Below are 12,596 nucleotides of genomic sequence, written 5' to 3'. Positions count from 1 at the left end.
TCTTTTCTACTTACTCGTGAAAAAATTCATAGGAAAATTTACGAGGTGGGCGAAAGTTCATAATCGATTAACCTTCTATTATAGATATATATCTTGGTAATGACATTCGACAAGCAATGATTTCTATTTGGAAATTGAAGCATAATTTAAAATAGTAATAAAATAAGTTATAGTTAATCATAAAACTTATAATAAAACATTAAATATTATCAGAAACATTAAATTGACACAATCATCTATAAATTTTCATTTTTACTGCAATGTTTTTATGATAATTTATATTTTTATAGTCATGCTTACAGTCGTAACTGCGTAACTATAGTAATACTATAAAAACTTTGATATAAATGAGAAGGAAATGATTGATTTAATGTTTTTAATTTTGCTTGACTGTCAAATATGAAGATTGATTGAATTCGTTTGTTTATTAATTGATAATTTGCGAAAGCTCGTGCAACGAGTTTATTAAGGCACAAAAGCGAGCAGGTTCCGTTAGTGCAATTAGCTAAATTAAACGCTCACATCACGAACATTCGACGGTATGTGTGAACGTAAACGCGCTTCTATCAACCCTTGTGGGGGGTTTACCTACCACCTACCAGCGTAACTGGCAATTAAGTCAACAGTGTGCGACCATAAATTTTCAACGGTTTTACATAGTTTTGCAATAACACTTATCCGCTAAGTTCAAGAACAAAGTATATAAAACTAAATTATACCATACGTTTGCAAATATTAAATAGTAAATAAAATTTAAATCCATTAATATTTCATTGTACGTGTTAAAAAAGATCCGTTTTGTTCACCAATTGTGCTTTTTATTCGATTAATGAAAAATTCAAAAACTGCCTTGACTGCGTCGATACGCAACTGCAATGAATAGAACGTAATCACATTTAACGAGTTTTATTTGTTCACAGCGCGTGAGTTTTTTTGCTTGTTTTCAATTTGACACGAATGCATCCATGCCCGCATTAATTTACGATCTTGTTTCGCGAAAGTATTGATTGCTTCTGTACGATGCGCAATTAAAACAGTGTGGCCTTAATTAACTGTAAATAATGGCATAAAAGAAAGGACAGCGCACATCCGCTGTTGATGTTACCTCAATAATCAAATTGTACTCGCATACAACAACAAAATAAATCTATCAAATAACACAAATTAACACTTCCGCAGAGATTACCAAAAAGCGCAAAATAACAACAGTTCAAATTTAGCTAAATTCACCCGGGAAATAAAATCGAACATAGTTTCCGGAACTGAATCATCATTAATTTACATCATTGTACAAGTAAAACTAACCAGATGTAAAAAGTTATTTAAATTCACATCTGAAATTATCCAGGTTCAGGGGTAATTTTAAAACTAACATAACTAGGACGATTATTTTATTCGCCTGAAGGCTTAACGACATAAAACGACATCCCTGCTTAGATACGATGGCTAACGGGACAAATCTGCTCGTGCTATTTTTAGAAATTTCGGGCGTCATCAACTGGCCTACATTATCTTACTCTCGTGTGTGTTACGAACCGGGACAAGCTGGGCTGTTTATATAGCGCAATGGTAATTAACCCCACCGGAATTTTTCACTTTATGATGTTACTCTCTGACTGTGATAATCTTTCACGAGCATCGTTATGTTATGTTTTTAAAGTATTACCTTGGGCATTAAATAACATTAAACTCCAACTGGTGATAATATCATTGCCGTGAATGTGGTTATCGTTTGAAGTTACGAAAAACAACTTTTGCGATTGGCATCACATGAAAGCGTTGGAAAGGGGTTAGAATGTTTGGTGGGATGCATGGAATGGCTGGTGTTGCTCACCTGAATTCCGAATTTGTTTCAGCATGCCAGTGACAAACACGTCGCATTAGTGTCTATTGTTTAGCAATTCACATGTCGTATCACCGCTTGCATTACATTATCTATGCACCCGCACAACGTGATACAAATTTCCATCGGCGCGCGCTTACCCGAGCGTTGGGCTCCTGCTGATGATGATGGATCGAAAAGCACTTCCAACGAACGAATTTTATGTCGGTATGGCAACCACGATTCGATTATACGTTCGATTTGGCTGATGCGGATACGGGGTCATGCGTAATGAACAAATTCGTTTACTGAGCGTGGCGGTTATGGTCGAGTATGGGAAATGAGTTACGATGAAGTATGTCGAATGTCTCATTCGTGGCTTACCACTTTACCACTGAGGGCGGTTTAGCGTTACATTGTATGCTGGAATTTTGATACTACAAGCATAACTTGTACAGTTCAGAAAATTCTTGTAATAATCTAACTTTGTGATAATAATGTGATCAAAATTTTAAATTCAGGGTAAAAAAATGAATGAAAAGCAAATTTCAATTGTGCGCAATCATGGCCACTGATGGCTGCATAACGATGGTGCACTTCAAACGTCAATGCTGCATCACGTAAGTCAATATTTTGTGAGTTAATTGTTGCCGAAAGCATTACGTAGTATAGGGCATCCATATGTTGAATTGTGTTATATAAGTTGCCTAAAACTCCGAAATACCTTTGCTACTTTTGAATCTAACAGAATATCTCCGATAATTAAATTTTATAAGTACTTTTCCAATTATACATTCATAGTGATCTAATTGCAGATTTGTACAGATAAGTATTCATCGCAGTTTAAACTGGAATAGTTGAACACTTTTCCTGACAAGGCTCTTAATGGAAATTAAAATTTTATAGCTATTACGCAAGAACTTTTAACTTTTTGATTTGTTTAACCCCAGCGACAGTAAACTAAACCAAACGGTACCACGGTATGACAAAGGACAATAAACGAGCCGCCTAAACAGCTAGAGAGTAATATTAACCGTAAATCTGGCGCCTAACTCCACCGAGATTAATCTTAGATTTTGCATTCGGTTTGCTCTCGCACAGAATCGCCGAATTCTGCATTGCAACTCACTGTATATATGATCGCGCTCGGCCGAACACCGAGCACTGTGGGACTTTCACAATGCCCTCTGAATTATTAATGCAAGTCGGCTACAATAATTAAGTCGATTAATTATGCCACGTGCTGGTCCTTTAAAAAGCTTTATCGATTTTCCGTGAGCCTACCGATGCATATTACTTGAATAACACCTGTTAATTATTAAAATAGCTACTCACTGATATTTTGATTTCGAATTTTCTTCGTTATTGATCGAATGTATCAATTTAACAATTGAGCTGTTCCATGGCATCCTAGAAAGTTTACAGTTATATAATAGTTGAATATGATGTTTTGAGTGAAGGTTATCAAGCGAGAAACTTTTCAAAGTACCATATTATAACTTATAACCTAGTTTGAAATAAATCCATACCTTGCGCGTGCGCCTGTGCCATTAATAATTCCAGCTGGGAGCGAATTTGATGAAATTGAGTTTAGCATCCATCAGGTTCACTTCAGTTAAATCGTTTATGCAGATTAAATAAAAATATCGAATTGGATTCACTTTCACTGTTGTTCCTGATTTCCCGAAAAAATAAAACAAATCCCGTGCGATTCCTTTTAATAAAACTGCAGAAACATTGCATTGTGTCATGACCGCACAAAACAAAACCCACGACTGAAATGTAAAATGTAGATCACGTTTTGTTATCGCGTGGCGCGTCCGTGTGTGTTGTTGTTATTGTAAAAATCGTGAGATCGGTGAAATGGTCGAAACGTGCACGACGGCATAAAATTCGCGCGCTTATTTGATTTCGCGGCGCGTCGGAGAAAGATGAATACATCTCACGCGCGGTGAAAAACAACGCAGTCATGAAACACGCCGCAGTTTCCCTCTCATTTCCCATGCAACCTGCAAAGTTTTTGCGCTGTTTTTTGCCTGGTGCGGTATCCGCAGGGAGGGCAAAGGCTTTTTGATAGCCTTTGGCCTAGCAGGCTGGCATTTCGTCTAGCTTGCACAGAGACTACCGGGCGATAGATATTCGCTCGAGTGCTTTCCTAATTGGTGTAATTTGCATGCTTGCGCTGCGCCGGCAAAAAGGAAATCTAATTATAAGGTTTTATTACTTTGTGGACGTTGATGTAGATACAATGAAACGATACGCGAGAAAACCTCGTTTCAGGAGAGTGGTGAGTTGACAAACGGAACGATTTATGACCGTGGAATATTATTGCGTTCCATAAAATCCGATTAGCTTGTAGATGTGAGTGTATGTGTGTATTTTTTTTACTTTTTAAGGGTATTGATCCTGATATCAGATTCGAATTGCCTTCGATGCGTGCGTTTTATTGGCAAATGTCCAAAACCTTTTATCTACCTTTCTAACTGTAGCAAATTGTGATTTAAACGGAACTATTTAGTATTTTATTACTTTTTGTCAAAATCAGGAATAAACTTCTATAAAATCACTTCCTACGATAAGTTTTTGGTAATTAGCTGAAGATCTCTTCAACTCTACACTTTTTCCAATGTGTACGTTTTAATTGGAGTTATTTATAGTGATTTTTTCAGAACAGAAAACAAACTTTGAAGTATCAAACTTTTGGCTAATATTCGTAAGTCACAGTGCACAACTTTTAACGACCGTAACGAACAAACAAAAGCACTCGCACAATAAACCCATTCAAAAGATTTAATCACAACAAGGACGTGCTCTTAAAGTGTTCACACTTTTGGCATAATTTCGGTAAAAACCCATAATGCTCGCAAGACTGACTATAATTCATTTTTTACATTTATCAAGTTTTATATACGTGCACGTACTTATTTATTTTGCCAATGCAAAAGTTTGACATCGTAAAATATCCGCTTAGAAATATATGTTCAATTTTAGATTTATCTGGCAGAAAAAATCCAGTTCGTTAGTTTCGGACATTGCGCCAGTTGAACATTCCACGTTTATCATTTGAAAGAGAAATTTTGGTAGAATGTATACGCAACCAAATGGAAACTGCTCAACTGCGTCCTCGCGATCGACTCGTCAATATTTCACACATCAGAGCTCGTCCTGGCTCGCTGAAGCTTTCAATTCTGTATCTATTATAAATCGAAACGGGAAAACAGTGCGTCATCAACGTTTGCTTGCACATAACTATACCTACTGCACTTTATATTACTTTACTTTTCAGTGTGTAGATACAAATCATTATTGAAATAATGATGGATTGTATAAGTATACAAAGGCAGCGTCGCAAATCAATAATTTTTCATTTTCTTTTCTCGTTTTATTACAATTTTCTTTTGTCATCTAGATTGGGCTGCGCCGCAGGACGGGCGGATCGGATGTTCGTGAAAGTTTAATAAGTTTCATGTCAATAAGAAATTAACAGCTGTTCAAAGAGACGAGGTCTTGAGGGACTTCAAGATTTAATTGAAATATTTCAGTCAATAAATTTGATTTTGCGGTTGGAGTGGCCTCGAGTTTCAAGTTTCGACACTCACGACTTAACTAGCGCGTATTATTAAATGTAATTATAATACTTGTTGTATAAACAAACGATTTTCCCATCTTACACGTAAGTTTGTATCAACCGAGTTTACACTTTAATATATACATTAACTACTTGATAAACAGGACAAAAACTAGCTAAAGAATAAAGCAATTTGCTTGAAGTTTACTTTTGATAAAAAAGAAGTAGAAAACGGAATCATCTAATTATAATTTAGATAAAATTAAGATAAAATTATTAAATATTATTATAAATGCGTCATAACAAGACAACACAAATGTGAGAAACTTTATTTATGTTATTTGTTTCTACACGTGTTGCACAATGTTTAGTATCAAATAAGTTTGTTTATTTTATGCCAATACTTAATGTACATGTTATAAAACCTTTAATGTATCATTTTTATTTCGTGCTTCATAGTAGATACAGAAAACATAACCCCCAGAAACAAAAAATATATTTTCTATCTCTTCAATAGATACTGAAAATTGTAATAGTAAATAAAATTTTACAACCATCGCTCAAAGTCGTATAAATGTAGGAATAGTAATAAAAAATATGTATGTAGGTATCTACTTCAAGTAGGCTCCAAACCGGAAACTAGACGTATTTGAAGCAATATCAAATGAAATAAACGCTAATCAGTAAAACTGGCTATTAAACCAATAATATTGGATATTATATAGTTGGGTTATTTCTATTTTAACGACATCGTCGTATTGAAGTTAGCATTGTGCGAAATAATTTCGCTTGCGTGATAAAAATTGCTCCTTTGAGGAAAACAAAACCTAGTGAACTTAGGTACTCGTATCCCAACACTTTCGGTCAGTCATAAATTTTTATTTTTCCAAATTCGACTGATATTTTCAGAACATTCGCGTTTATGGCAAAATTAGGAATGTATGTTGGATACAATCCAGCAAATGGAATGGAAGAAAAACAATATTACGCCACGCATGCGGAAGAATACAAAAACAGCTATTAAGCTAACTTTGTTTTCTAGTTTATCTTTTTTATCCTTTCTCTTAGTTTAGTTTTTTTTTTAACCAGGATATAAAAAACAAGTGTTTATTTCAACTTCTATTATCAAATAAGCCATTGTAGGTTATTTTGAAATTTAAAATGAAAAATAGAGAACAAATGGCGTGCGACAAATTTTAAATATGTAGTGAACATGGTAATACACTTTGCTTTGTGGCACAGAGAAGTTATTGATTAGGTAGGGAAAACGGAAAACAAAAATCAAGTTAATGAGCGATTATCACGAAACGGTCGTTACGCGGACCGAGCATAATCACACCATTTCTTTGTTACACTCGAGTGCTAATCAGTTCCACGCCACTACACTCTAGGGGTTTCTTTGATTAGAGCAAATCACCAAATATATTAAGCTCATAATCAAATATTTGCTAATTAGCAAGATTCACAAGTAGGTAATTCTGTTAACTTGGCAGTATTGGCAAATAATTAAATTTCAAAAAAGTATTTTTTATGTTTATCCATAAAAATTTTCATCAATTCAGATTTTACGATTGCAGCAATAAATTGAGATTACTTATATTATAGTTATAATATAATAATATCTGCAATATTTTATACCCATGACCTTGACCTTGATTATTTAAGAAGAGGAGAATCAGGATAATAATTTATGACAAAATTTAAATTATTAAATTGGGAAAAAGAAAGAATTAAAAGTAATTCTACAGCCATTAAATGATCAGAGCAATAAATATAAATATGCTGGAGTAAATATCATAATTTTTTTAGTTCAGTTATAATTATTTATTGAAAGTACAGCATCTTACTGTGAAATTTAAACAAATAAATAACTGAAAATAAAGTATACTTAACTAATTTACTACGTGAAATAGTTTAGCTCTGCATCTGGTTTTTAATCCAGTCTACATAGGAAGAAACCCTGGCGAAAACACCGGGATAACCCTTGAGGGTGCAGGGCTTGACAGACCAGGAGACAACACCGACTTGTTTGCCTTCAGAATAAAGTGGGCCACCAGAGTCTCCCTATAACAATTCGCATCCAAAATCAATACCAGTCTACATTCTCTAGGCACTTGCAATTATTAGAATTGATGAGTGAAGGAAAAGTACTTACGCTGCACTGTCCCTTGCCACCCTCATCGACACCAGAGCACACGTGGTATTTGCGGTTAGTTTGGGTTAGAGTGTCTTTCTTCGCATTCATCGTTGCTGTAGATTTTCAAGTCCACACGTTTCAAAAATCTTTGAACTGAACCACCGCTCTGTTCCCAAATAAATTATAATCATGTACTTCAGAAATAAATTTTAATGCAAATACTGACCATTTCATAACCCCAACCAGCCAAGACTGAAGGAGATTCTTCAGGGATTTCTTCATCTTGCTCAGGCAAAATTGTGGGTTGAGCAACATTGCTGAACTGGATTGGTTCCTCAAGCTAAAGTTTGAAGATTCAACAATTATTCATTGAATGTTTATTAAATTCAAAAGAATAATAAACTCACTGTCAAGATGCCAACGTCATTGAAGTATCCACCACCAGGAGAATAACCTTCATGATACACCTTCTTGCTGACCTTGATTTTGTTTTCATTAGACTGGATATCAATGATACCATATTGAATGTACATTTCGTAGGATTCGCTAATAAAAAAATATTAGTATCAAATAAAAAGCAAGAATACAAGTTGTAATAGAGTAGGTACTTACTATCCGTCAATGCAATGAGCGGCGGTCAAAACGTGAGTAGCATCCAAAATGGAACCTCCACAGTTATGGCTGCCAAATATTTGCACGCTTACAATGTAAGGAATTTCACCCACTTTGGCATCGGTGCCATTGACAATTCGGCTGGGGAAAGCTTTATAATAAGAATAATAATATCAATATTTAAAACAACATTCAAATAATCAGGATATATTTACCATTGCTTCCCGCAATGAGGAATGCGCACAATACGACGAACTTGAACATGTTTGCCGCTATGAATTCCGAAAGTTAATCGACTTGCTTTTATACAATTGCCTTATCTAATAAAGATTGGGTATTAGGTATATACAGGAACCATGCAAACAAAGCAGAGGTAAAAAGGTGTACGGATATGCCTCCTTAAAACAGTTTAAAAATATAATGATTTGATAAGTATTGACTGGAGATAACAGTTTGATCGAGATTTGCTTGTGTAATTTGTTCTACTGTAAATCACAAAATAAGTAGGCAGTAATAATATTGTAGGAAATAATATTTGGGGCTTTCCAGTTGATTGAGATTGATGTTAGATAATCTTAAAGAGTAGATCAATCGGGAAATCTATTTGGTAAAACTAGACAAATTATGGTTTTTTTCCTATTTAGTCAGCTTATTTAAATGAGACATTATTTCATCAGTACATTGAGATAGTTTATTATCATTAGTCACGTAAACACACTCAATTTGAGTGTTTGAGTCTTTTTGAGTTTTTATTTATTTAGTTGACTTTTTAAAAGTCTTTTCACTCTGATTAACTTTTGCAGTTAATGTCTGATTCAATCAAGATCAAATGAAACCTTTGAGACTACTGGTTAGCTTTGTGCCTGATTTGAAAGCCGCAACTCCAGCTTGTTTGCCCTTACAGAACCTTCGAAACCTGATTCTAAACTAAGATTCGAAATACGTCAGATTGCTAGATAAATACTATGTTATTTTGTTAAATCATCCCAAATAAATATTCTATTGTTCCCTGTGGGAGAAACCGTGAGGCTAAGAATTTGTCTACAAAAAATAAAATGTTCCATGAATATTATCCATCTGGTTGTAGCTTTAGTAGGGTTTAAGTCCATGTTGGCCAGTTGAGTCTAAAGCTCTCGGATAAGCAAATAGTAAATATTTGAGACCCGCTATAATTCCAACTGACCAGCGTGAGGTACATTTTGATCATGTTTTAGCAAACTGATGAGGTACTTACGAATAGTTACAAAAGTGAATTTATTATTTCACCTCAAATACTCACTGTTAGAGTTTGGTTTTATAAATTTAATAGTTCCGAACTAATATAAACCATACGTTTTCACTGTAAATAAATCAAAACACTTACGATATAAGGAATTTCCTAAAACACAGCAGAGTGCCATTAACAATACGACCGAGGGCGGCTGAAAACGATAAATAAAGTCAGCGCTATAAATCAGACGAAATGGATTTTGGAAACAATGAAAATGAATCTTTATCATAACCACCTTTTGCAAAGATGGCGCACAACAAGCTCGTAAATTGCAACATTATTGTAGATTCACACATGATATTCGATTTATATAAACAGACATCAAATAAATTTTCAATCTTGAAAATAAAATAAAATGCCAAAGAACAAAAAAATTATACACATGTCAGAATATAAACGCAATTATCAGTTAATAGTTGTTATGATCGATTGATTCTGATAATCTCTCATCAGGTCATTGGTGTACCTGCTTCTCGTGTACATACTTGTATCTATTAATATTGCAATCAAGTGGATTGTTACACCATTTATTATTTGTTCATAGTTATGCAATTATTTATTTTATACTTTTTAATTAACGCTGTTTATATAGTAATTTCACTTTTTACCGTTGTTAAGAGATATGAGATATTTGATTGTGTATCCATGGAACATAATTTGCAACCTTGACGAAAACGCCCGGATATCCTTGGATTGTACATGGCTTTACAGACCACGACACGATCCCAACTTGCACGCCTCCTGCATATAAGGGTCCACCCGAATCACCCTGCAAACCACCCACATAACAATAGAATCCATTATAGGAAATTCAAGCTGCTATCATCACGCTTCAATTAGCCAAAGTGTCACTTACGTTGCATTGGCCCTTACCGCCTTCGGGCACACCCGAGCAAATATGATACTCTCTGAAAGTCCTGAATGGATGAGCTTCTTCACAATCATCGTCTGAGTAGATGACCAAGTCAACACGTTGTAAGTGTTGTTGTCTAGCACCACCAGTCTGAAAAACAAACAAAAATACAGAAAGTAATCATATTTATGATGATACGAAACAAGGGATGTAGAAAATATTACGCAAAAAGAAAACACACATTAAAATGGGGAAAAAAGTTGAAATATGCTACATAATGTAATGCAAAAGAAAAACTCGTTTACTCCGTTTAATCCCCATCCGGCTAAAATGCTATGTGCACCAGCTGGTGTCGGTGCGAATGCTTCCGGAAGAACTGTCGGTTGGGCCATGTCGCTGAATACGATATCTTCCTCAAGCTGTAAGCAACAAACGTAGAAATTCACAAATTAGCACAACGCCATTTTGTGTAATTGTAAATACTAGGTTATGTTGATCTCTTTCACTATACTCACTGTAATAATTGCGATGTCGTTGATATTGCCATAATCTTGAAAATATTCTGAATGCGTCACAGTGTTCGTAACATTAATAACATTGCTGTCACCATCGCCAATGTCTAAAACCCCATATTGGACTTGCAACTCTTCGACGGCTCTAAATTGAAACAGATTTGCTAGAATTTAGCGCAGTATAAATTATGGTTCTGTTATTGGACTGTTCTTGGCAGAAAACTGTCGCATAAAGTAGTTTTTATAACCAAAAAGGTGCGGAGGTTTTTTATCAGTGATTTGGCACATTTTCACCTCTTTGAATTCAGCGAAATTCTGAGATAAAATAAATCATGGCAATTGGGCGGATGTTTGGCCTACCTGTCGAAGACGCAATGGGCAGCGGTAAGCACGTGACGCGCATCCAAGATGGAACCCCCGCAGCTGTGTCTATTAAATCTCCGAATCGAAACCTGCGCAAGCGAAAAAAAGTGTCACATAAATTTACGCTTTCGATTGCACAAATGTTTGTGCCAATCAATATTTACAACAGCATGTAACGTAACATTCAACCAGTAGAATATTATTTCTTATCAATGCCCAGTGCACTTTCGCACTTTCTTGCAAACTAGATTGAGTCCGCCTTTCAGTCGACGCCGTCGGGCATGTAAGATGGTAACAGCACGGCAAACGCGGAATGTGAATAGGGTTTCGAAGTAAGGGGTTGTTGCAAGGAAACTTACAATGTATGGAATCTCGCCACGCTTGGCATGTGTTCCATTCACTATTCTGCCTGCAGCTGATGTCTTAGTGATATCCTCGACGGTTGCCAAGTTGCCGTATATGACTGAAACAATACCCCACGATAACACATCTTTTTGTGAACAGATTGCCGAAGCAGATGAAAAGCATACAGTGCATTATCATAATTTGCTAATAGTAATACAAGTATCTCTACTTTTATAATAAAATCGTATAATATCATAATAAATACTCACCAAGAAATAAAAGAATAAAAAATACACTTAAACGTGAATTTGAAGCAATCATATTTGAATATTTTATCTTCTTTGGTTGACTGCTTTCAATTAATTAATGGAGTAATATAATTTACTAAGTACTTGAATGGTTTATATACGACTTTAATAGGACATAAAATTCTATTAAAGCCGCAGCAAGCAAATAAAAGCAACTTGAAGCAAATTGTATTTGCACTTCATATCAATTCAATTACTACTTGTCAATGTCGGTAATTGCTCTGTGCAACAGGTAAATCAAATTAAACCTAATAACTTAATATCCTGTGGAGTAAAAAGATTAAAGTCCCATTTAAATGAGCGGTAATCTGTTAAATTGATAACCTATATAGACAAAAGTGTAGCAAAATATATTCTACTACATATTCAGACTCTATTATTATATAAATAAATGTAGCGTGACGATTAAAATAAGTTTTGGGCAATGGACCAAATTATAAATTATAATTGCGTGCAATTTGACGATTCAGCTGGAAAGCATTCGTTAGGCGCTGGCGTTAGTGCTTTGTGCGCCCGAAATTTACTGAATCATGAAATATTATCATAGTATATTTTAGTTCTCTATTATCCAGGACATAGTTTTGCTTTGTGCGCGCGTTGTACGAGCGTTAAAATTAAAGTAAACTGCTAAAAATCATGCATTCTCTTTATGAATACCTTAGCACCCCTGAATTCCGCCTAACCTCGCTTTAGACCTACCGGATGAGCGCTTGAAATCGCTAGCATATACTTGGGGTGCGATATGCCCCATTAACGCGCCACTGGATCCCATTTATGCTATAATAATCCAACCTTCAGGTCTTCAG

The 12,596-nt window shown here is 35.0% G+C and overlaps 3 protein-coding genes across 4 annotated transcripts in view; 1 reads left to right on the top strand and 2 right to left on the bottom strand.

Moving 5' to 3' along the window:
- Positions 1-12,596, top strand: part of LOC135793955 (IQ calmodulin-binding domain containing protein igloo) — a 29,995-nt gene that overhangs the window by 8,917 nt on the left and 8,482 nt on the right. The window lies entirely within an intron of this gene.
- LOC135794319 (trypsin-6-like) lies at positions 7,191-8,515 on the bottom strand. Its single transcript, XM_065305552.1, is given in 7 exon segments — positions 7,191-7,454; positions 7,546-7,609; positions 7,611-7,693; positions 7,754-7,867; positions 7,935-8,073; positions 8,140-8,290; positions 8,355-8,515. Coding segments are annotated over 7 exon segments (750 nt in total). The 5' UTR covers positions 8,404-8,515; the 3' UTR covers positions 7,191-7,304.
- LOC135793873 (trypsin-1-like) lies at positions 9,486-11,885 on the bottom strand. 2 transcript variants are annotated; one of them, XM_065304988.1, is made up of 8 exons: positions 11,752-11,885; positions 11,497-11,600; positions 11,135-11,226; positions 10,778-10,919; positions 10,568-10,681; positions 10,266-10,412; positions 10,018-10,178; positions 9,486-9,560 (listed from the first exon to the last, which is right to left on the bottom strand). In XM_065304988.1, the coding sequence occupies exons 1-7, from the start codon at positions 11,801-11,803 to the stop codon at positions 10,023-10,025; spliced, it is 807 nt and encodes a 268-aa protein (XP_065161060.1). In that variant the 5' UTR covers positions 11,804-11,885; the 3' UTR covers positions 9,486-9,560; positions 10,018-10,022. The 2 variants fall into 2 exon arrangements, with proteins under 2 accessions (XP_065161060.1, XP_065161059.1); XM_065304987.1 differs by lacking the exon at positions 9,486-9,560 and having other exon boundaries at positions 9,839-10,178.

The sequence above is a fragment of the Atheta coriaria genome, unplaced genomic scaffold (genome assembly GCF_025399875.1).
Source record: "Atheta coriaria isolate IRGN ID8LTWV9N9 unplaced genomic scaffold, Caltech_Dcor_3.1 hic_scaffold_6_pilon, whole genome shotgun sequence".
NCBI classification, from domain to species: domain Eukaryota; kingdom Metazoa; phylum Arthropoda; class Insecta; order Coleoptera; family Staphylinidae; genus Dalotia; species Dalotia coriaria.
The sequence above is the reverse complement of the archived record's forward strand: the minus strand, read 5'-3'. Positions and strand labels throughout refer to the sequence as shown.

Bases quoted from the DNA above. Each gene is read 5' to 3' on its own strand.
- LOC135793873 (XM_065304988.1), bottom strand. From the start codon at position 11,803: ATGATTGCTTCAAATTCACGTTTAAGTGTATTTTTTATTCTTTTATTT. The intron at 10,920-11,134 runs GTAGGCCAAACA...GTTTCAATTTAG, and splicing joins GCCCATTGCGTCTTCGACAG to AGCCGTCGAAGAGTTGCAAG. The intron at 10,179-10,265 runs GTAAGTGACACT...GGTGGTTTGCAG, and splicing joins GCGGTAAGGGCCAATGCAAC to GGTGATTCGGGTGGACCCTT.